This window comes from Pararge aegeria, chromosome 7 (assembly GCF_905163445.1).
Source record: "Pararge aegeria chromosome 7, ilParAegt1.1, whole genome shotgun sequence".
NCBI classification, from domain to species: domain Eukaryota; kingdom Metazoa; phylum Arthropoda; class Insecta; order Lepidoptera; family Nymphalidae; genus Pararge; species Pararge aegeria.
The window spans coordinates 12599593-12624067 of record NC_053186.1 but is presented as its reverse complement, the minus strand read 5'-3'; the positions used below and the strand labels follow the sequence as shown (position 1 = coordinate 12624067).

The following is a 24475-nucleotide window of genomic DNA, read 5'->3' as shown; positions in this document are numbered from 1 at the left end:
CGTCATGTATACATCAACCGCGTTGGTGTTAAGCTTCGTGTGTCCATAACACTGGCAACCATGCCTTTAAGACAACAATATAGAAATACTGCGAATATCTCTTAGAAAAAGCTTTTTGTAAGAGATATTTGCAGTATTTTTATATTGTTGTCTAAAAGGCATGGTTTCTTAAAAGCTCAATCGCTCTTCTAGTTCTAAAAAGATCTACTTCTACTACTACTACTCATACGAAGAGATACAATTATTATTATAAATTATATTATTGTAAAGCAAATTAATTCCTGTAGCACATTTAATAAAAATACGGGAGATAAATAGCTTTGAAGCCACTCTTTAGCCCATAAAATCTCAGCTAGGGGATTTCTGCCGCAATTAATCAGTTTCACGTTACTTTATCCAAGAACTACACGTTCATTAGTGACCCTTATTGCTTGAAAAATAAAGGCTACATTTGTATAAAGTGTATTTAAAATGTATCACATTACGTAGGCTTGCAAGATTTATCTTGTTCTGCGTTCATATTGGATTGCAGATTTACGGAGATTGTGTTACAACTAACTGATATAATGATTGATAATGACTGATATAATTATATAGCTAATGTGAATTATTTTTATGAGTAACTATCTTTTTTGCCCCATGTTATTTGGATATAGCTTTTTGTTTACATGTTTAGTCACTTAAAGTTATTTCTAAGTCAGTCTAATGCCCGTTTTCGGTTACCACGAACAAAGCACAGCGCCTAAGTAATTAACGCTTAATAATCAAAGAGCATTGGCATATAGACTAGAATCGAAAAACTCTATTGCAACACAACACAATAGGATAAACGCAAGAAAAACATTAATAGTACTTAGTGCTAGGGTGCAAAGGCGGCCTTATCACTAAAAGTGGTCTTTTAAAGGCAACCTGTGTGTGCGAAGCCGACAAAAAAGTGGAAAGTGGGTGGTGCATAAAGGATGTTACAAAAACAAAATAAACTTACATGAACATACGTACTACATTTATATATTAACTACAAAAATACCGATATTAATTTATATATACCTACTATAAAATAGTTGTCCCATATGCCTTGCGAGTCTAGTGTTGCCCAAATGCAAGAACAAGACGAGACTTAGCCAGTCTTGGTCTTGGTCTTGCGCCAATACACCTGGTCTTGGTCTTGGTCTTGGTCTTGCGCTCCCAGTCTTGGTCTTGGTCTTGGTCTTGCAGCAAGAGTCTTGCAAGTCTTGCAATTACCTATTAGTCTATTACTATTTATTAAAGTTTACTTTAAATCTTAGAAAAACGTATTAGAATTGGAACATTGTGAGCTTGAATTAACATAGCCATAGTAAAGATCAAGCAGATTAATAAATAACTGAAGATTTGATAAGAAATTCGAAAAATCAACTGACCTATATGTCGTTTTCCATGGAAGTAACTGTTTCTTAATAAACATTTATGATTTATAAGCTTACATTTGCTAAAACATGTAAAAAAACAAATTAATTACAATAACTTGACTGTATTTTAAAGAACAATACTTATCTGTCTAGAAAGAGATTGAACCCTCAACTTATAAGAAATTTAATAAAAGAGTTTTACGATTTATCATTTATTTGAATAAAAAATAAAATACAACACAAATCAACAGCTTTATCATTAGGTTATGATACTTTATATCAATTCTTTTGACCAAGAATTAATACAAAGTAACCATCTGGCTGACTCATCACTTAACCTATTTCTATGTTTTCTAATTACTAATGATGCTTTAGAAAATAACCTCTCAGCAGGTACTGAAGTTGCAGGTATTGAGAGAAAATCACGGGCCATTTTCGATAAAATCGGATACTCTGTCTCATGCGTCCTCCACCAATCTAAAATCACCAATCTGAAACTTATTTATTCTTTGGAACACCTGTAGGTACTCTTAAAATTCGAAATTATTTTGCATGAATAGTGTCAAATGTTATGATTTCGGCGCGGCGGCAACGATTGTTTTAGATTTCAAAAGAAGCCGCCGGCGCGTGTATCATAACCATGTACTTCCGAAAAGCGGCAAATTTCTTTGAGAAGTAAGTACAAAACCTTTGATGCCGCATTATCAAAGTGCCGATGGTTAAAACATAACTATGCATGCACTCAGTTTGATTTTAATAGATATTTTTTTATTCGCTATGTTTATGGTATTAGTCGTAATGCGCATAGGTCCAGTTTTTCATATTCTTTGATATAGTTTTTTGCGTCTCATAGAATTCCTAAGCGTACCTACCTACCTATACACCGAACTGTTACACCTAACTACTCCGTGAAATAGCGCTAAGTCCTAGCTGCAAGACGCAAGAGTCTTGCAGGCTATGTCTTGTTCTTGCTCAAGTCTTGCACGGTCAGTCTTGGTCTTGGTCTTGCTAAAAATACGCGGTCTTGTTCTTGGTCTTGGTCTTGCAAAAACGCAAGAACAAGACCAAGACTGCAAGACCAAGACTGAATTTGGGCAACACTACTTGCGACTAACAGTTATTTGTGAAGAGTTATGTTCTTTATCTCCGACAATATTTATCAGATCCTTATTAAAATAAGACCATCCATGCTTGATAGTATACAGTTTCAAATAAAAAAGTAAGTGGTCCCATTTCCCGGAGGAAACTTATTGTTTATCGGGATAAAAAGTATCCTATATGTTGAACCGGAATATCAACTAGCACTATACCAAGTTTTATTTGAATTCGTTCAGTAAAACAAAATTTTCAAAATATATTAAATGTACAGAAATATTCCAGCTACAGTTTTATTATAAGTACAGATGTTTATGCTATTATAAACCTACATAATACTCAATTACATAGATATGTTAATTTACACCCAGTCAACCTTTGAAAGTCTTCCCCGATCGCAATAGCCTAGCATTAAAAAAGACTAGCACGTTATTTCATATTGGAGTAAAGCGCATGGCCTTAACGTAAATTCAAAAAAAAATCAAGCTATTGTTATTGGCAGTCGAAGACAAATTTCAAAGATTGACTGGTTTTCCCTCCCACCCATTGAGTTTTATAGTGCACAGTCCCATACTGTGAAAATGTAAAAAACCTGGGCATCTTGATCGAACCTTAAGTTGGACGTACCATATTAATGAGATCAGCAGAAAGACATTTGCAGCTCTAGGCTCTTCTTTTTTCGTCGTCTTATAACACTGATATAGAAGGCATATATTAATTACAGCATCGTCTTTAGAGGAACCGTAGCTTAGTGGAAAAGCGTACAGGCCGCGATTGCAGGTTAAATCCTGGCGGTTCCGAATTTTTTTTATGCATTACAAAATAAGAGAGACTAAGAGAGTGGATCTACACTATGCATCACACTACTTTGAAGAAATTGTTTCAGAATATTGCAAAGTTATAAAGCGGAATTTTGCAAAGTAATGGAATTTTTGTGTTCCAGATTACCCCACTCTCCCCTAAATGGCGGTACGCAATAGAAAGGCGTATTGAGGACGAAAGGAAACTGACGATGCAAGCCGTTGGCGACGGAGCGCAACTCAAGCCTGGAGAGTTCTGGAATTTGCCCGGAACTTTTCTATTTACTATTTACGTTATGACTGCTTTAGGTAAATGAGTAGTTTATAAACAGTGTGTATTTTTAATTCTTAGTTTTATTAGGTATAGGTTAAGGTTTTATTAACTCCTATTTAATAGGAAGACATGTTTTTAACCTTCATATTGACAAGAAATTGATAAAATAAAGAATTAAAAAACACAAGGTGTACCCATGTAAACTGCAATAACTTAATTGCCCGTTATTATATGGTTTCAGTAAAAAAACAAACAACTTTTGTAACTTTAAATCTAGTTTTGTGATATTTTCTATATACGTACCTGTCGAGCTACAATACCATTTATCGGTACCTAAAGACGTCATTATCGCCAAAAGTACATACTTATCGTGATTCGTTCACAGTTAAGATTAACATGCCGTAGAGAAGTAGACATGAACACAGCAAGATAATTATATCTATCATTTTCTTGTCATATGTCTAAAGGATTAGACGAGAAAATGGGTGAAAAGTTTTAACTGCCATGCGGAATCACAAAATCCTCATCAAAATTTATTTTCAGGGTTTGGAGCTCCAGTGCCTCATACACTTTGGGGTAGAACATCTGCTTTGGCCTATGCTATTTTAGCTGTACCAACGCATATTTATTTAAGTAAGTGAACAAAAAAATTACATCTTCAATAGATTTGGGATACTTCAATGAGAAATATTATTGAATAATATTTCTCTTTTTTTTTATTCCACTACAAGTTAGGGCTAGCTTGTAGTGGAATAAAAAACTGCAATATCACCTGCAATTAAGAGATGATGCAGTCTCAGATGTTAACGGGGTAACATGTTAGGGGTATGGCAGTTCCATACCCCTAACTTACCCCGTTCTTCAAATTTTAAGAAGACTTGTTGTGCTTTCCACACATAACATGGTATAGTGGCAAGAGCATTGATATGTTATGTTACTGGGCAAGAAGAGGGATAACCGAGTGGTTCAATAATGTTGTTATATTTCCAGTGGTTAACGCAAGCACCTGCGTCGTGGTCCGCTTACAAGCGTACGCTCGACATCTGAGAGACAGGATTAGTGGGAACGTGGGCGACCTCACTAAGTCCAACTACAAACGGCGAGGTAGGTAATTATTCTTGCTTAACGAACATTGTAATTTAATCCTAAGGTTGTCCTTAAAAGAAATTACCGACTCAACCTTTGTAATATTATAATCGGCTTAAAAGACACCTTTACATTTAAATTTCACGTTGATAGAACATTTACCTACGTATCGTATCGGGAAAGAGGTAACTTTGGCGTTTTTTGATATCGGCGAGATTTTAGACATAGATTAATGCGAAAGTGTGTTCGTTTGTTTTAGTAAAAAATCGTAATAAACGCGGATAAAGAAAGCGGTCAGCAGCTAGCTATTCATAATTTTATTTAATTATTAATTTAAAGGAGCATGACATAACTTGATTCGATACCAGGATCTAGCGTTTTAGTTTAAAACGCAACATAAAATACTAATGCCCGTTTTCAAAGTAAGTAACGCCTAATCAAAGAAGATTCCTAGGCATACAATTACGTTTCACCGTAGGCATACATTTCTCTATTCAGGCCACAAGGTGTGTGCATTTTGTGTTTGTATTATCATATTTTTGTTTTTTCAATTTTTTATAGTTTTTAATCTGTCATGACAGTTTACGAGTCCCGTAAACTTTATGATCCGCTGAATCGGTGTCGTAACTGCAAACGTCGCCTAACATCGTTAAACGTCACACAAGAGTTCGTGAAACGTTTTTCTCTAGGAATCACCTAAATCACTATACATACTATCAAGGCGATTCCAAAGTTTAACGAATATGGGCATAAGTGGATGCTCTGAGCGCTTTTCCATTTAAATTGTAAAATACATACATAACTCGTTACTTGATGGTTGTGTGTGAATGATGTGCTTATAAAGTAGGCCTGTTTAAAATAAATGACTTTTATTCCATAGGTAGGTACATTAATTGCAATAGTACATTTAATTACGTTTTGAACGTTTTGATGACCTATGTATATGTGGAAAATCCTACATTAGACAAAGAAGTAGAACTTTTTCTTATAGTATATTTTTTTCATCTTAAAAACAATAAACACTAGTGTGCGAAAAATCTTTTGCAAATTTCAGGCACTTCCCTGGCGTAACTGAAAATAATGTGCTTATATTACATGGAACGTGGTAGTAAAGCGAACCGCAAACAATATAAAGTAAAAGTTAGTAGGAGCTCATATTTGCACTAAGATAATAACCGTCAGATATACCTATCTGACGTTGCTCCTTCGTTACTTTAGTAGTTAGCTGTTCATTTGTGGATTACGAGGTCCTGCGTTCGATTCCCAGTCAAAACAGGATATGTTAAAAATTGAGCTTTTGGTTAAAATTGTGAGTATCAGCCCGGAGGTAGAAATTCGGTAGTGTCCTCGGAGAGCACGTTAAGCCGTCGATCCCACTTATCACAAACACTATATAACCAAACCATATTGGAGCGGCGTGGTGGACCCACGCTTAAAGAGAGGTTTTTAAGCGGGGGAAAGCTCTGTATGTGCTGTGCATAGCAGTTGGACGTTAACAGTAGGGATAGGCGGCGGACATTTTTTTCCGTTAAGAACCAAATGATTAGCTTCAAACCACTGTTACATTTGAGCGAGACAGTAGTTCACATCGTCAAAAGCAAATTCACGTCGTTTAATTTTAAATATTGGTGATGTATCGCCAACAAACTGAACGAAAGGTCATTAATGTAAATAAGGAACAGAAATGGCCCTTAGATTGACCCCTGTGGGATGCCTTTCTTTTACAACTGATCCATTATATTATTTTGCAATCACGTCCATACTATTCGAGTCACCGATCAAAATAATAGAATAATTTTATTATTTTTAAATTATCTAGTAAGTGAACAGTATAGTGTGTGTATTCTTTGGAGAATAAAGCCTTTTGCTCGTAAGGTGGATCTTATTACATCGATCTAAGGCTCGGAGTTTACTCCGCCGGGAATAATGATCGAAGCACGAATCGCGTCTGATTAACCTGTTTCAACCAAAATCAAGAGAGTGGCCCACGAAGCTTTCATATAGTGGAAAAAAAAGGGTCAGCTATTTTCTGAGAAGGTAGAATAGAATAGAATAGAATAGAAAAACTTTATTGCAACACAACAAAAAAAGGAAAATACAAGGAAAACAGTAATAGGACTTAGTGCTAGGGTGCAAAGGCCTTATCACTAAAAGTGATCTTTTAAAGGCAACCTGAGCGTACGAAGCCGATAAAAGAGTGGAAAATGGATGGTGCATAAAGTTACAAAAAAAAACAAACAAAAAAAAAAAAAAAAAAATGTAATATAAACTTACATGAACATACATACTACATTTACATATTAACTACACAAATACCAACATAAATTTATATATACTATGATAGATATATGTGATATATATTTATGCTATTATAAACTAACTACTATAAGGTATTTTAAAGCTTATCCTTTTTTTCCTCACAAGTGTGTTGAAAATCGCAGGAAACGCGTATGACACTCGGCTTCCTTAGCGTAGCCTAAATCGGCTTCCAGTCGAAGCCGATTTTTAAGAAAATGAAATATAACCATACTTTATGCATAAACTACTATAAACCTATTGGTTCAATAACATCTATCGTAATAAGAAACCGAGTTATCTACTAATTAGCGTATCGAGTGGAACTTCGCGTCGGCAACGCCTGTGACTGCAAAAAAAGATGCGGCACAAGCTGTTGTGGTTTTGTAAACTTGGAATCTCAATGAAACACTTTAAATAAATTGCTGTATTTTTTGTGTCCTATTTTGCTTATTAACTTTTCTTCCCATCACAACTTTTTTTGCCGACCTCCGTGACGCAGTGGTGAGTGCTGTGTGTATAACAGTGCTTCTAAGTCCCCAGCAAGGAGGGATTTTGGAATGTAATATAATTTCGGAATTTTCTTCAGTCTGGGTTCGATCCCCAGAAAGGGCAATCAGGAGATTTATAATTTCTGAACACTATCAGGTCTGATCTGGTGGGAGGCTTCAACCACACTACCGACGAAGACGTTCCGCCAAGCGGTTTCGTATTCCGGTACAATACGCCGCTTGGAAACCACTTATGGCCAATAAATAATAAATCATGCCTTCCACTATTTAAGGCTGCAAATTTAACTTACCACTACGTGTAATAGCAGCTAGTGAAGTGAAGAACAAATTTTATTTTCAGATAGCCAATACATCAGCAGAAATCCGGAATTATCACCATTAAAATCGTCTAAGTGGAATACACGAAAAACTATCGGTGTAAGTAAATATTTTTACGTGAGGGATCTACTACGATAGGTCCACTGCCATAAAAAGCCCACATCTTGGTTTTACTTTTACCTATTAGGTGTGGTGTTTTGTCTAACAAGCCATTATGAACTATTATACCTGGGTTTAATTTTGAATTAAGAGGGAGGACCGTTTCGCTCGTCCCGCCTGGCTTTAGCTGTGATTGGTTACTACCCTACCGACAACGATGTAACGCCAAGTGATTTAGCATTCCGATACGATGTCGCGTAGAAACAGATTAGGGGATATGGGTTTCAAATAACTGCCATATCCCCCGATATTGTAGTCAAGGTTTAACGTGTGGGGAACAAAAAATAATTCAAAAGATAGTACCTACCTAACTAATCTTCGCCTTACTGATCTCGCACTTGAGTACTTACCTAAATTAACGTATCATTCCATTTCTACAGTATTGTTGTGGAGTGTTAGGTGCCGGTCATTGCATCCCACTGGCAACGGTCACCTACTACACACTCGGGGTGGTGTCGTTTGGTGTGCTGCGCAACAAATCTCCCTTCGAGACATTCATGTTCCCCCTGGAGTTTACCACTACTGGAGGCTTGGAACACGTAAGTCGTTGGTTTGGTAATTAATCATAGGTACTACATATTTGGAGCGGTGGTAGCCCAGTGAGTAGGACTTGGTCTCCACTATCGGGGGCAGAGGTTGACGAGCGTTTTGAGCAATTAAAATATCTCTAGCTTCAACGGTGAAGGGAAACATCGTGAAGAAACCTGCATGCCTGAGATTCCTTTCCTTCTCAAAGACTTCCGACGGCCGACTGGCGCAGTGGGCAGCGACCCTGCTTTCTGAGTCCAAGGCCGTGGGTTTGATTCCCACAACTGAAAAATGTTTGTGTGATGAGCATAAGTGTTTTTCAGTGTCTGGATGTTTATAATTCATAAAAATATTCATCAGTCATCTTAGTACCCATAACACAAGCTACGCTTACTTTGGGGCTAGGTGGCGATGTGTGTATTGTCATAGTATATTTATTATTTATTATTTATTATTATTTAAAAGGTGTGTGAAGTATACCAATCTGCTCTTGGGCAGCGCCAAGGGCTGGTGGACTAAGGCCTTACTCATTCTAAAAGCAGACCCATGCCCTGCAGTGGGCCGGTAATGGGTTGACGATGCTGATGGTAACGACTACATATTTTATTACTTTTGGCTTTTTAAACTTCTTTAGTTTGCTGTTTGTCACAAATTTATTCTCTATTTTATAATTACTATTATTCCATTATATGGCAAGATTGCGCTTGTCCGTCTGTTTTTTTTTGTACCTACTTTGTAAGAAAGGGCGGCATTTAGTAGTTATTACGTGTTCCTTGCACGCCCTACGTAGTTTTACGAAACGAATAAAAAAACATCTGCGGATTTTTCTTTGTGCCTAATTACTGTAATATTAAAGATGTTAGCCCATAAAATTATGGGGATCATCATAAAATCAACCTATTACCGGCCAACTATTAGGCACGGGTCTCTTTCCATAATAAGAAGGGGGCCACACAAGGGCTTAGGCCGTTGTCCACCACGCTGGCCCAGTTCGGGTTGATGTACAATAAGGAGGATATTAAGAAGGCAAAATAACTTCCGCAGGTTGAAGGCTACGTGAGGATATTCTACGGCTTCTACGTCGAAGGCGCGATGTGCTTGCTTGCATGTTCACTCGCTACGCTACGCCGAAGCGGCAGTTCATTGTTTGGCTGCTTGTCTCAAACCCACCGCTTGTTTGAAACGGACGACTGCGAAGATTGCGTTAAAACAACGAAGAAATAGCCAAGTGTTTAAATATAATAATAATAATAAATACACTACGACAATACACACATATAGCCCCAAAGTAAGCGTAGCTTGTGTGGGTACTAAGATAGCTGTTGAATACTTTTATGAATATAATACATATAAATACTTATAATATACAGATAAATACCCAGACACTGAAAAACAATCATGTTCATCACACAAACATTTTCCAGTTGTGGGAATCGAACCCACGGCCAAGGACTCAGAAAGCAGGGTCGCCCACTGCGCCAGTCGGCCGTCAAAGTTTTCATGAAACATTTTTGTCGGTCTGACTGCAAATAATTTCCTTAAGTCTGTGTTAACCTAGTACCTAAATGCAAACATTGACAATGTTACAAATAAAAAAATGTGTAAATATAGTTAATATATAAAAAAGCGACTGTATAAAAAAATGTGTTAAGCGGTAATAGTCCAGTGGGTAGGACTTCGACTTTCGACACACCCGGGGGGCGAGTTCGAATCCGGCACGCACCTGTCAATTTTCAAAGTTATGTGCGTTTTTAGAAATTAAAATATTACTTGCTTCAACGGTGAAGTAAAACTCGTGAGGAAAACTGCATGCTTGGGAATTCTCCTTAATGTTTTCAAAGGTATTTGAAGTCCACCAATCCGCCCTGGGCCAGCGTGGTGGACTACGGCCTTAACCCCTTCTCATTATGGGAGAAGACCCGTGCCCTAACTAGGGTTCATATGATGATGATCAGTGGCGTGCACTGGCTTCCTTACCAGGGAATGCATACAGCAGGAAAATTGCATAGAATGGCGAAAATCCTCCTCGTATACGAGCTATGTATAACTTATAGGGTAGGCAGTGCTTTTGTGCATGTATGAAGTGCACGCCACTGATGATGATGATGATGATTATGATATAAAAAATAAAAGAACCAAAACTATATGTTATTATTTATTTACCACTTCCTACTAACTAGTCAACGGCTATGTACATTGTTATTTACTATGCGTCGAAGTAAAATAACAGTTATAAATCAAGAAGTATACATTAATAATAATTTGTTGTTTCACATGAAATCTAATAACCAGTTAAGTCTAATAGGTAAACTAATCTTTGTCCAACTAATTCATATCACAGTATTGTAACAAAATAGAAAAAAAATCACATGTGTGAAATAAAAGGCAAATTGAACAACAACAAAAAAATTAAAAATAATACATTATGATTGTAATGTATTGGAATATTTTCTAATTAATATTGTGCTATGCAAAATTTCAATGTATTGCAAAAGCTAATATTGAAAACTGGAATAACAGTTTAGTAATCATACAGTTCGTAGCACGATGTGTACTGTAATTATGTGCATGTTTTTCTTGAATATTCTCTTCTACGTTTTTCACGAATACATCATTTGTTTTCGATTACATTTTAACTTGTTAAGGGAATATGGACAATAAACATGTTCGAGCACCTGTTTAACCTTAGGCACAAAGATTTCTAAAGCAGACAATGAAAAACTATGCCAATTATCAGACGTCAACTATTCATTGTTTTACCCGTCACGTGTCTGAATATTAATTGGTGACACGCATTAGTAAGTTCATGCGTTTAAGGAGAGGACATAATATCTTGCCATATTACCCAAACTGTATGTTAGTCAAACTGTTGGATATACTAGTATTTTATCCCTTGCTGCGCTTGGATTCCTTCATATCGTCGTCTTCCGGGGGCTCAGTCGTGGTGCCTTCAATATTTTTTTTTGCCTTGAGCGCTTCTTTCACAGCGTCCACTAAATTCTGAGGCTCGGAAATGGAGACTTTGTTACCTGTGCAAAAATATTATTACAATGGATTAAGGAATTATTAATGTTTACATAATATATTCAATTACACTTTTTCCCCCAAGTGTTTTTATCATTGGGAGGAAATATAAATTTTATATATTTTTTAAATGCGTAAACATCTCTCGTACCACAGATGCCGAAATTAGCATGTGCCTTCTTATCGTCTTATAGTTCGGCATTGGTGGTAGGAGTACCGTAGCTTAATGGTTGAAGAACTCAGGTCGCGATTGCCGGAGTCGTAGGTTCAAACCCTGTTGGTACCGTAATTTTTATATGCATTTAGAAAAAATAAAAAATTAATACGTGTTAAATTAATGTTTTTACAAAGTATTCAACGAAATGTGTGTTTTGCAGTAACTCGTTAAAACTCTACGAAATGGAATTGAAGAAAAGTTAGAGGTGCGTGCTGGGATTCAAACTCCTTCCACCAAAAATGTAGTTAAAGTCCTATCCCAGCCAACTAACTAGTAGGTAACGACTTTTAAATCTTAATGATACGACCTGAAACGATTCCTAAACGCGTTCTCCGTGGTACAGGCGAAAAGTAAAAATTGAATTTGGCTTTTACATATGGATTTGGGTATGCGCAATCTAGCGACTATGGTATAATACAGTAAAAGATAATCGCGGACGGCTGGAAGAAAATGAAAGGTATAGAGTATACCCCACCTATGAATACTCTCCATTATTTCTGTACGAACGTACGTACTTTTATTTAGATCCAAACTATTTTACTACAGACAACTCTATACAGTACTTCAATGACAACAATTTTTTTTTTTAAATATTCAGAGTAAAATAAAATGCCAGAAAGCTCTTCGCCTTGTAGTTCCTATAATTTCAAAATTTTTGAAATTCATTATTAATAATAATTTAATAAAAAAAAAACTCGTATTATTTCTGAAAAGTGATATTACAATATGAAACTAAACATATGTAATTCGACAACGTCGCGTAGTTGGGTCATTAACTACACGATACAGTTGTACAGATATCACATTACAGAGTAGTAACAAGTTGAGTATGGATGTAAAATATTGTATATTTCATAATTTACATATTATCGAGTTAAAAAAAAAGTCTTAGAACCAAAGTTTTTTATTGTGTGTGTGTTTAGTTTTAATGTAAACAAATACAGGCCGAGAACTTTCTGTTATTTTTTATTAAACCATGAAAAAGGACTGCAACAAAAGAAACAACATTTCTATCGGTTCAAACAACAGAATTGTGATATCTATTGCAATTTATTAACTGGCTTTAAATAGATAAGGTTAATTCATTACCATTTGGCCAGTTTCTTAACCACTATATGACTAATAAACGTGAATTCAAAGGTAAATGTGTTATGATTCAATCCTAAATTTGAGGTATTATAAATTACAAATTGAGGCTATCTTAAGCAAATACAACTCGATATAGTCATTACTTTAAATTTATGTTAATTTGTTACTGGCTTAAAATAGGTAATGTTGTATATTTACAATTTGGTAAGTTTTATCACAAATATTATGTTACTAATAAACATGAGCTTAAAAGTTATAATCACATTCTAAAGTTAGGGTATTATACATTACAAATAAGGGCTATCCTAAGCAAATACAAGTGGATAAAGGTCATCAATTCAGTATAACTTTATACTATAATGCTGATCGCACATTTCGGACAACGCTTCGCTCACGCCGAACGCAACGAATAATGGTAAATGTTGAGTATGTAATTTTATTCAGATTGTAGGAACCTGTCGATGGTGTCATGAGCTGGGCCGCCTTCTGGCGCTCGCTTATCGTTGTTTTTTTTTTATTATTTAAATACATATAGGGTCACGTTTTAGGGACACGTTTAAGGGGCACGTTTTATATGGCGCTCATGCGAGAAACTCTTTTGGCCGACGACCATTTAATCTATTTAATTCTGCTGTTTGTCCGTAATATGTGATCAGTATAAAACGCCACATCTACGGAACTGACTAGGAAAATGCGTGCCAAACTCACATTGTGCGTATATATCTTGCAACTTACTAAAGTGCTTGTTCCTTTATATTTTGTCACCTACGAGAAGCAAAATTAAGAGTTTACTACTTGAAATAGCCATTAGTAGATAATATTTTTTTGTTAGTAGGTATGAGATCGAGTTAGATTTTCTTCATCATTATCAACCTTTTACCCCGATCTCTACAGGGCACGGGTCTCTTGTCAGAATGAGAATAGGGAATTAAAAAAAAATTTGCTAATTTTCATTACTTTTCGAGACATTTTTTTTCGTGTTTTTTCCATAGACAATTTGTTAAATAATGTCTCATATCTTATACATCAAACATATCGATACTCTTCAATCATTAAAAAACTCTTGAAATTAATAAATTAGAATGGATCTTTAAATTGGTAAAGATCCATTCTATCATCAAAGTTAAAGCAATAAAAAACCAGGTCGCCGCGCCGTCTTACTGGCGACGAGTAGGTACCGCAACTGATTTTTCTCTTTGATTGCTCTTAGAGCTTCAATAAACTACTGGAGCTACAGTAGTTTATTAGCCGTACTAGTCATTTAGAAATAAAACTGGGAGGTTCGAAGTTTGACCACCAGACCAAAAGTTACCAAGAGCCTAATTATGAATTAATAAAATAAGCCATAAATCGATTTTTAAAGGCAGCTTCGGCTAAGCGTCTTTTGGTGTTAAAGACAGGTCATAAACTGTTTGGTAAGTTTTACCAGCTTAATAATTTTTTTGCCAGCCAAACTATTTTTTCTGGACTTAGAATTAATTCGCATTTCCTTTCATAGATGGCAGCGTGTACGCAATTTTGGTGCGTACATGCTGACATCGCGTCAAGATGGCTTTTTATACTCTATACTGAGAACTACATTAACTATAATCGCAGGTATTAGATAATACGTAGAGGCTGAGCAGAATGTCAGCTTTTATCACCTCAATTGCTAACAACTTATATTAGTTATCGGTATCTATATATTATATTTTAAATTTATTATATGTATACATACATACATACATATTACAGGTATAATATGTATGTATGTATACATACATACATATTACAGGTATATATATATAGGTATATTTGCATATATTTGTATATATGCAAATATATGTTTATTTATATGCACCGCCTACCTCTCTTTTTGATCTGTGTTTTACGCCTTTGGTTGCCTGGAAGAGATCGCTATGTAGCGATAAGGCCGCCAAATTGTATACGTTTTGTTAAATTTTTATTTTAAATATTTCTGTTTATGTGGTGTACAATAAAAGTGTATTCATTCATTCATTCAACTAGTCAATGGCTACCGGCACAAACTTCGACATTACTGACAATATTCTGCACATTGACAATTATATTGCCTGTGTGTATTGTAGTTGAAGTATGTGTAGAAAATATTGTCAATAATATTGACTGTGTGCGGGTAACCTTTGGCCACGTCTTGTTACAATCCTACCATCGAAGCCTCAAGCCATAGCATTCTACAAAAGCCTATAGAGACCCAACCTCTGGGTTTAGGAACCGCTATACCTACACGGTGACAATGTTCGACCACCATCGCGCGGATGATACACTGTGCACTTCATACATGCATAAAAACATTACCTACCCTCAGGATTTCAAATCTTTTTGAGAAGGTATTTTTCATTGTCTGTTTAATTGGACTCAAATCAAGTACCCTGTGGCCATACCCCTTCACAGTTAGCCTGCGTCCATCTTAGAATTGCCATCACCTACCGTCAAGTGAAATCGCAGTAAAAAGCTTACTTGTATTAAAAACACAAGTCTTAACATTATAAACGTTCAAAACCCTGTTAAGCTACAGCATGATGGTGTAAGGGGATTTGTAAAGGAATTTGCAAATAAAACAACACTTGAATGTTCAAAATTTTCATATATTACCGATAGTTATTTACATCTTTACAATCAAATAAATACATCGATCAAGAACCATCATACTATATCCTAACGGATTAACTAACAAGCCTTCTAAATTCGTTAACTAAAAACAGTCGTTAAATTGCAACAAAAATGTCCATATACTCAACGGAACCCCTTATCAGAGGAGGTTTATGTTCATGCTTAAATCAAAATGTTGAAATGCATTATATGCCTTACTTAAACTACTTATGTACAATAGCACTTTTGTACGGATTAAAGATAAGATACCGTCCCATATAATCAAATATTGCCATTTGTGCATTCGAATATTTAATAGTTATTTATGCAACTGTTTTATAATAATTAAAACAAGAAGGTAGGTTTATCACCCAGTGTGTTAATAGTATCACATGAGTGTTTTAATACCTAATTATAATCAACAGTTGCATACATGATAAAAGACTTTATCCATAATATAAATCCTCTAAAAAGATTCGGAAACAGTTACTTTAACATTAAAACAGCCAGTCCTAGTAACCTTGCAGCGATCCGGTTGTGATACGTGCGTGAATGACAATATTTATTTATTAATATGTTATTTTCTTGAAATTCATGTAGACCACCCACACCCCTTCTTTACACCGAAAGATCGAAAAAGTAACAAAGCAGTGTTATTATGAAATTTAGTTCAACATTATATCATACGCTTGGATGATATTATGTTTGTTGGGTGTTTTATTGTTGGAAATAAGATAAATGGGAGTAGATAAATACATTTTGATAAGTTTACGATAGGTCTAGCATCAAATCGAACCTACTTATGATCTCATAATAATGAAATATCCATACCTTATTATAATAAGACGTCATAAAGAATGTAAACAAGCGTTGCATGTGAAAGAAAAGGACAACGTTACGGATAACGGTGAATCAATCTGGCTATTTGATGTGATTGCGTGGTTTTTTAACCGATCGTTAATCTATACAACTCTGAGCATTAATCATTATAGATAAATTCTTGTTTTGTTAAATGTCCAGTCTATCAACAACTAAAAGTGACCGATGTTTTAAAATAATGCAAATTTTTAAGCTGACTTAGTATTTATTCCTTCTAATTTCTTTTTAAGTATGCGAAAATGTAGTTTATCTTTGGGTTTGAGAAATTTAACCTATGAAATCAATAAGATTCTCTGATATAAGCACATCACAGATCTATCGTAAGCAGTTCACGGGAAAGTTTGTTTGCATTTTTATCACGTCGTCTTAAGAGGCATTTTTGATATTTTACATGAATCTCTCGTTTAGGATGGCGCAATGGCTACCTTCTAGTTCGAACTTAAAACTTAATTTAGTTTTAGGTCTCGCAAATAGTCTCGTGAATTCTGCAGGATTGTGCTAGATCACAAAATCACAGGGGCAGTATCAGCCAATCAAACGAGGGGATATTAAAGCAATAATGGACTCAACATTTGGTGAGAATTTAATGGGATAACCATTTGGTTTGTAAGTAATTATTTTTGTTTCATTATAATTTCATTGTTCAATTCAATCATTTGCACTTGTAACTTCTATAGACTCTCACTTTAAGTTACGCATCGCAGGGAATTTATGAAAATTAGTTTTTTTTTGACTTATAATCGCGCGGTCGATTATTAATAATTCTTGCCACATAAGATTAAAACAATAACTATGTGAATTGGGATATAATTGATTACACCTTTTTAATAGGAATAGAAGATAAAATCTTACTTCTCTATTATCTGAAATACGCTACGTAGCGACTAGTGTTGTTTGTATGGTATCTAGTAGTCGTAAAAATTAACACGATTTGAACTCACTCGACACTCGTCGCGTAGCTTAATGCTGGGTGTAGTGTTATAACAGTTCCCTGACACTATTCAAGCCTCGTATAACTCAGGATTCTGTTCTCTCTGTTTGCGAATCGTGTCGCTATACCCCATAGGCACATCCCTATATCGCTCATCTTTATGAGTCCTATCACTCTCATCAAGATACCTTTGCATTCCGGCTCTATCATTAATATCGTTCGAAGCAAAAATTAAAAAGGCAATAATAGAGGAGAAAAATCCTATGAGAAACGTAGCTCTGTTCCTCTCGAAAGCGTCAAACATGCTATCTAAGAAAGTCCACACTGGTTTATCCCGTGCGTCGGATTCGCGATTTGCCTCGTGAATTGTTTGGGTGTCTTTTGGACTACCGCTTTTTTGTGTAGTTGCTGCAAAATTTTACAAAAAATTTAATTACATCCACTATATGTAAGCTACACGGTGGTGGAAGAGTTTTGGAAGTGGCAACATCAGTAAACTCTGTAACAGAGAGACCATCGAAACCGAAAGAAATCGGCAGATAAAACTAAGCAACATTACATCCGTCTAACTGATTAGGATGGTATGCCACTCGTCGAAATTATTTGTAATATGAATGTTATAATCCATTTATTCATCCGATTAAAACAGAATTTTATGTAAGAGCAAGATTTCTTTCTACCACAGAATAATAACTATATTAATATAGGTGATATTAAGAGGATGCGGGGAAAAGAGTTTTTGCGATTTTCGTCTGGTCATAGATATTTTTATAAGTCTGTCTCACTCGCACTCATTGGCTCTTATGGAACTTCATAGAGAAAGAGTTACTGGTTTCTATGATGGGACAACAGAGACTTATATCATACTGTTACGGTAGCGGCTTCAAAAATTTCTTAAATAATAAGTATTAGTACACTTTTATAAATAAACGGTCTATAACAAATATTACATTCTCTTACCATCTCTATCGTAAGAAACTCCGTGTATTTGTCCGGGCGTGTCCTCTTCCAATTCTGCATACGCGTAAATAAGGGCCTTCTGCTTCTCGCTTAGTGACTTTGGTACCTTTTAAAAATATAATAAAGATTTTCACGAAAAATAAACTTAACAAACATTATATACCTACTAGTCATCGAAAAATGTACTGTTTGATGTGGTCCGTAAAGAAGTTACATTCTCTAAACCTAGCCTTATAATCTGTTAGCTATTTCCTATCGATTTTTCAAAAACAAAATTAATAATTGTGGTAAACATTTGCGTATTGGTTTTGTGTATGTCACCTGTATCTTAACATGGACGTAATGATCGCCGTAGCCGTGCTGACTGACACGTTTCATCCCCTTCCGCGAAAGTCTAATCGTACTGTGAGACGATGTGCCTGGAACAATCTGGAACAAGATACAGTATATCAGTGGCGTGCACTTCATATTTGCACAAAAGCACTGCCTACCCAAATTATTTGCTACTGCTTTTTGCATACCCTGGTCGAAGACCCTGTGCCAGCCACTGCAGTATATCATTATATTAGGTGTAGTAGTAGTATACTAATTTATTGATCCGTCGAAGAACCGTTACTGCCATAGCTCAGGCAATTGCGAAGTTGAAGTAGCTACAGTAATTCTGCCTAAAACTGCCTGGTGAAGTTGTTAGTATGTTCAAAAACGCATAATGAGATCTTGGGTTTGATTACCGAGTCAGGCCAAAATTGTTGTTAATTTCTCGTTTGAAAATTCAGACCCACCCCTGTGAAGCAGGGCATGTTAAGCTGTCCAAGTAATCTCTAAAGCCCTCTCAACCTTCCGTTTGAGCAGTGTTGAAACTTTGCCCATAGACCCTCAGACCTTCACAGAGGCTTGTGCCCCGCAGTGTGACATTCTTCTGATAATTATGATGATTTCACAAAGGCAAGTCTGTCTCAGCATCAAGTTAAAATAGATTAACATTGAACAAGGTAATGCCTAAATAAGTAACGCCTAATGGAAGGAGATTCCTAGGTATCAACCTTTCACAAATAGTTATCACCTAAGTGTTGGTGAAACGTTTTTATTCTATAGACATTGCCTGAATCATTAGGCATCCCGTTCTGTCGGATTTCCTCTTGCCAAAGGTTGTCTGGGAGAGATCGCTTTATCGATAAGACCGCCTTTACACGCAAACTGTTTATTTGGTTTTTTTTATTGTTATTTTGTTTCTTTGCTGTTTTATTAAATGTGTGTGCAATGAAGTTTCTAAATAATTGCAAAAAAATTAAATTGCTTCTAATTAATTACTAAATATGAAATCGAATATTTAAAAATCACCTGTATTGTATGGTCTTCATACAGCCCCTGTATCCTCACGGTACCACCCAGTAGTGCTTGGCATATCGAGATCTGAAAGAGGCAATTTAGTTTTATTTCATTTTCAATATTAATCTCACTTTGTCACATTAAAAGTTGGTATTGAGCTTATTGCGTTTGTCTTAACAAATGCAATAAGCTCAATATTTAATTTTTAAGTTATCGAAGAAAGGAATTAGATGGTGCATATGCAACGTGTCAATGAAAACTGAAAAAAGACTTTACAGGCTTTAGAGGTTACATTATGTACTGTCTCTGAGACTTATCTGAGGGGCAGAAAACCTAATCGTGTTTTAGTAAACCACTGCCACAGTTTTTACCGTAAGATAGCAGATACAGCCCTAACATCACAAGCAAAATATAAATATATGAATGTTTATGTATTTAACTACACAATACTATTAAACACAAATAAATAAATATGTTATAATAGCAATACATCGACGGCCGACTGGCGTAGTGGGCAGCGATCCTGCTTTCTGAGTCCAAAGCCGTGGGTTCGATTCCCACAACTGCAAAATGTTTGTGTGATGAACATGAACGTTTTTCAGTGTCTGGGTGTTTATCTGTATATTATAGGTATTTATGTATATTCTTCATAAAAATATTAATCAGTCATCTTAGTACCCATAACACAAGCTACGCTTACTTTGGGGCTAAATGGCGATGTTTGTATTGTCGTAGTATATTTATTTATATTATTACATACAAATAATATTATTAACTTTGTCAAAAATCAGTTTTTGAAAAGTCTTCCATAAATGTTAACAAATTTTGCCTCCCGTATAGTTTTCCCTGAAATTTCATAGCTGAACAGCCTGAATAGTGAAAGATTAGTGCAAAAGAGAAGAATAACGTAATGGAACCTCTAGGTTAAGTTTCCATGCAGTACAAACCACTACTTCTGGGCGACCAACAAATAAAAAGTAGTCCTTAAAGTATGAAAGAAATTTTTCTGTTTTTCTCTTATATTTCTATTTTAATGATAAATGATTAAAATTCTCACACTGCAATCAGTATGAACATCTGGTCCATCCCGTTTGAAGTAACTAGAGCTCTCCACTTTGAACGTGATAAAAATCTCTGAACTCCCAACCGACATACGAACTGTCTGTCCGTCTTCTACGCCAGCTGGGACCGGTACTGTAATTTTTTTGCGTTGTACCTGTAATTTAAAATCATTTGTTTAAAGTCAGTATACTTAACTACTTCTTCTGAAACTTCTGCTGTTTGTAGTTACTATTACTGGTTGGGAAGTAAGCGAGTAGTGCCTTTTGTCCATGTTTACTATGAATTTTGGCACGTATAGCAGAGAAAAAAGTGCCTTTTGTTACAAGTTTAGCATTTAATCACTTGAGTGGCATGTGCCTTTTATTAACATTTTGCATGTCTATAATTCGAGATCAGAATGTCTGTTAAGCAAGCCTCACACTCGACTTCCATGTGTCTTTTATCGTCGTTATGTATTTATATAATTAGAGATAAAGCTGTCTTTCAAATTTTTAACCTGATGTCTCGCTTGTTAGCTGCAAATGTTTTAAGTTTCGTTTGGCACACATGCAAATTCCAAGTGTCCTTTATGTGAGTAGCAGAGGTCTATTATCAACATTTTGTAGGTCTATAATAATTCAAGATGAAAGTGTCTTATATGCAACTTTTTTATGAATTACAAGCAAGTCGAGTGCCTTTTTTCTTTTGTTCTGTGGCGCAGAGATCCAAGTGCCTAACCGTAACCCGAGGAAGTCTAACCTGTGTAACCCAAGGAAGTCTAACCCAGTCCATGTGAGTTTAAATTCTTAAAATTATCATCAATACATATAAAAATAAACATTTACTTACAGACTGTCCCTTTCCTTCACACTCAACACAAGGAAACTTAATTAGCATTCTTGTTCCATGGCAATGTCTACATGTAGAGCGCATTACAAATGGGCCTGGAATCAAATTATTAAAAAGTGAGCTACATAACATATAAAAAAGTTGTAGCAATCTACCAGCAAATAATCTATTACAAAATAATTGAATATATCTGCTTTTTTTGTTTGGATTTACTTCTGTTTTGTTTGCCCTAATCCAAAAGATATCTCAGACAAAGTAAATTAGGATTTGGATTATTTTCAATAAATGGCGTTCTTTTGATGGTATGAAGTACAATGAATCATCCCTTATAATTCATCATCATCTTGAGGCCTTTTCTTCAATAGAGATAGGTAAATAAAACCAGGCACACAAAACTGAACAGCCACTTGTTTATTTGGCTTAATGTTATTTGTCTATGTTTATGAGATTGCGTCTGTATTATCTGTCTGTATTATGGTGCTTGTTGTACCACCCATGGGCAGGTCCAGCTTTTATCTTGCAATCACTTCTCAATAGGACACAATGCTATCCATACTAATATTATAAATGTGAAAGTTTGTCTATCTGTGTCTCCATTGTTCCACCAATCTTGACTAAACATGGCACGGAGATAGCTTACATCCTGGACATGGACATTGAATACAATTTTATACCATGGGGAATCAAATGGTTGCCACACTAATTTCCCAGAACCGAAACAAACTTAAACAAACCGCAAGCATTTATTTAAACATTATGTTGGTAAATAATAAATACCTCTTGAGAATGTCTCCATTCCTGTGCCATTACAATAGGTGCACTTGATAGACTTTGTACCAGCCTCACATCTAGTCCCCAAGCATTTAGGACAAGTGTCAACAATATTTATATTAATGTCTTTGTTTACGCCACGAGCCGCCTCCGTGAATCGCAAATTAACTATAACCTGCAAAAATATAATTTTTAAAAAAAACAACAGAATTATACTTTGATTCATTATAAGTAACAGCAGTTAGAAAAAGAGATATATCCCTACAATAATGGTTTAAGTTGATTATACTGTTACAAAATAAGTAAACAATTTTTTGCCTCGAGCTTATAGTAATCTTTACTCTATGGACTAGGCCGCTAACAAAGGCTGCTTTTAACTTAAAAAATGCCAAGGTCCCCTCTGTTATCACTTTCTATCCTGATGGTTATTTCTCAACATGTACATGATATTTATTATTAATACAGTAAAAGTTTACTTACTTCCTGAGAAGCACCAAAACCAAACTGGCTTTCAGCAAAATCACTGAATGCCTCACTTTTGAAACCAGCGTCACCAAATATCTTGCGGAACAGCTCCTCAGGGTCTATGGTGGACTTATACTGCCATTGGTGTGTGAAGCCGTCTGTGCCTCCTGGGCCTCCCATGCCCATGTCATCAGATGTTGTCCCAAATGTATCATATTGTTTACGCTTGTTTTCATCAGAAAGGATCTGTGGAAATATACATTTACACCTAGTTTTTAAAATGTTATATTAAAAGTATTTTTATGCATATTTACTGCATATAAGAAAGCCACTAAAACAAGCTTCTCAGAGTCATAGACATTGGAACTCCTGCAACTTTAGATATGTCCAGTAATTGATGACATTGAGTTAATTTTATAATGATGTTATGAGAACAGCATAAAAATTGCTTTACAGTATCAATTTAATATTTTTATGAAAGTATTAAATTACTCTAGACAAATTTTTGTTTAAATAGAATAAGTACACTTTGAACAATGAAAGAATTTATAATGCCTTCAAACATTTATGTTATTTGCATGAGATAAAAAAGTTAGTATCAGTGTCCTTAACACTCTAACACAAATAACATCAAGATTATGTTAAGTTGTGTACTCTCTTTTCTATTTTCCTTGAGCATAGTTTATGTGGTCTATTTTTTTTTTAATAACTTCAATTGATTAAGACATATTATTTGACTACATACATTAATAATTTAATTTTTTTACTTATTTCACTTACCTCGTACGCTTCAGAGACCTCCTGGAACTTCTTCGAAGCTTCTGGATCTGATTTATTTGCATCAGGGTGATACTTCTTTGCTAGCTGGTAGTAGGCTTTCTTGATATCTTTGGTAGACGCATTCTTCGAGACTCCGAGGACTTTATAGTAATCAATTCTAGAGTATAAGCTGTTCGTAGTGTGAAAGCTTCGATGTCTTAGACCATCGAAGTTATCTACAACACATTTAAGGTTATGTTATACCAAGATACTTTTGGATTAAATTAATAAAAACTAAAACTCATTCACAGTACTTATGGACCAAAGACAGTACACAAATGAAATTGCGAACGTAATAACGAAGATTTGAGATGAAATGATGTAATAACTGATTACATGCTGCAAAAGTTAGAACTTACTTTTGAAATTTTTAGGACTCAAAGCCGCAACCGAAATTGCAGGGCTTCCTAGCAAATGATTGCAATTACATCTGTGAACGAACCGGCAAGACGTTTTTGATATATTACTATTGAAAACCGCACTAAAAGCTTTTGGATTCAAAAATCCAATAATACTCCGGGTCGGAGCCATATTGTAATAAAATCTGAAATGTCAAATTGACAAATCGAAGACCTAATGACATATGAAGTGCTGCCCTATCCTTAAATTATTCTATTTTACATGTGTGGTCATTCTTATGGCCGCTACTACTTCCGTGCGTATACACGTAATCCAAGCACTGGCGATACATCCAAACGAGATCAAAACAGTAAGACGGGGATAAAATGGATATATCCGAATGGATACCGACCAATTATTTAGCACAAATTTATTAATTTTGAACAATATAATTTCTCACTCTTCTTTTTGTTCTACTAGATGTGTGCACTTGACTGTAGTCTCACCAGCTGTATAGTAGATGATGAGTGATGAATAAAATGGTAACGGGCTAACCTGTTAGGAGGGGTAAGCCAGTTTTATTAAACCCATACCCAGAATCGGCGTCTACGCGACATAGGACAGGAACACTAAATCGCCTACATCTTTGTCGGTAGCCATGGCTGAACCCTCCCAGCAGACTAGAGTAAATAAAAAA

General features: G+C 35.4%; 2 protein-coding genes across 3 annotated transcripts in view; one reads left to right on the top strand and one right to left on the bottom strand.

Moving 5' to 3' along the window:
* Nucleotides 1-9679, top strand: part of LOC120625030 — a 34982-nt gene extending 25303 nt beyond the window's left edge. The window contains exons 4-9 of the mRNA XM_039891939.1: nt 3427-3592; nt 4101-4190; nt 4548-4661; nt 7791-7867; nt 8308-8466; nt 9500-9679. Coding sequence (XP_039747873.1) covers nt 3427-3592; nt 4101-4190; nt 4548-4661; nt 7791-7867; nt 8308-8466; nt 9500-9679 — 786 coding nt within the window. The remainder of the gene's footprint in view (nt 1-3426; nt 3593-4100; nt 4191-4547; nt 4662-7790; nt 7868-8307; nt 8467-9499) is intronic.
* A 918-nt stretch (nt 9680-10597) lies between these two features.
* LOC120625100 (protein tumorous imaginal discs, mitochondrial-like) lies at nt 10598-23990 on the bottom strand. Of its 2 annotated transcripts, none has more exons than XM_039892029.1 (10): nt 23799-23990; nt 23401-23615; nt 22636-22866; nt 22162-22330; nt 21385-21479; nt 20552-20710; nt 19507-19578; nt 18487-18594; nt 18166-18271; nt 10598-11484 (listed from the first exon to the last, which is right to left on the bottom strand). In XM_039892029.1, exons 1-10 carry the CDS (start codon nt 23968-23970, stop codon nt 11342-11344), a joined length of 1470 nt encoding a protein of 489 aa, XP_039747963.1. In that variant the 5' UTR covers nt 23971-23990; the 3' UTR covers nt 10598-11341. The 2 variants fall into 2 exon arrangements, with proteins under 2 accessions (XP_039747963.1, XP_039747962.1); XM_039892028.1 differs by lacking the exon at nt 10598-11484 and adding an exon at nt 15371-17613.
* Between the last annotated feature and the right edge of the window lie 485 nt (nt 23991-24475).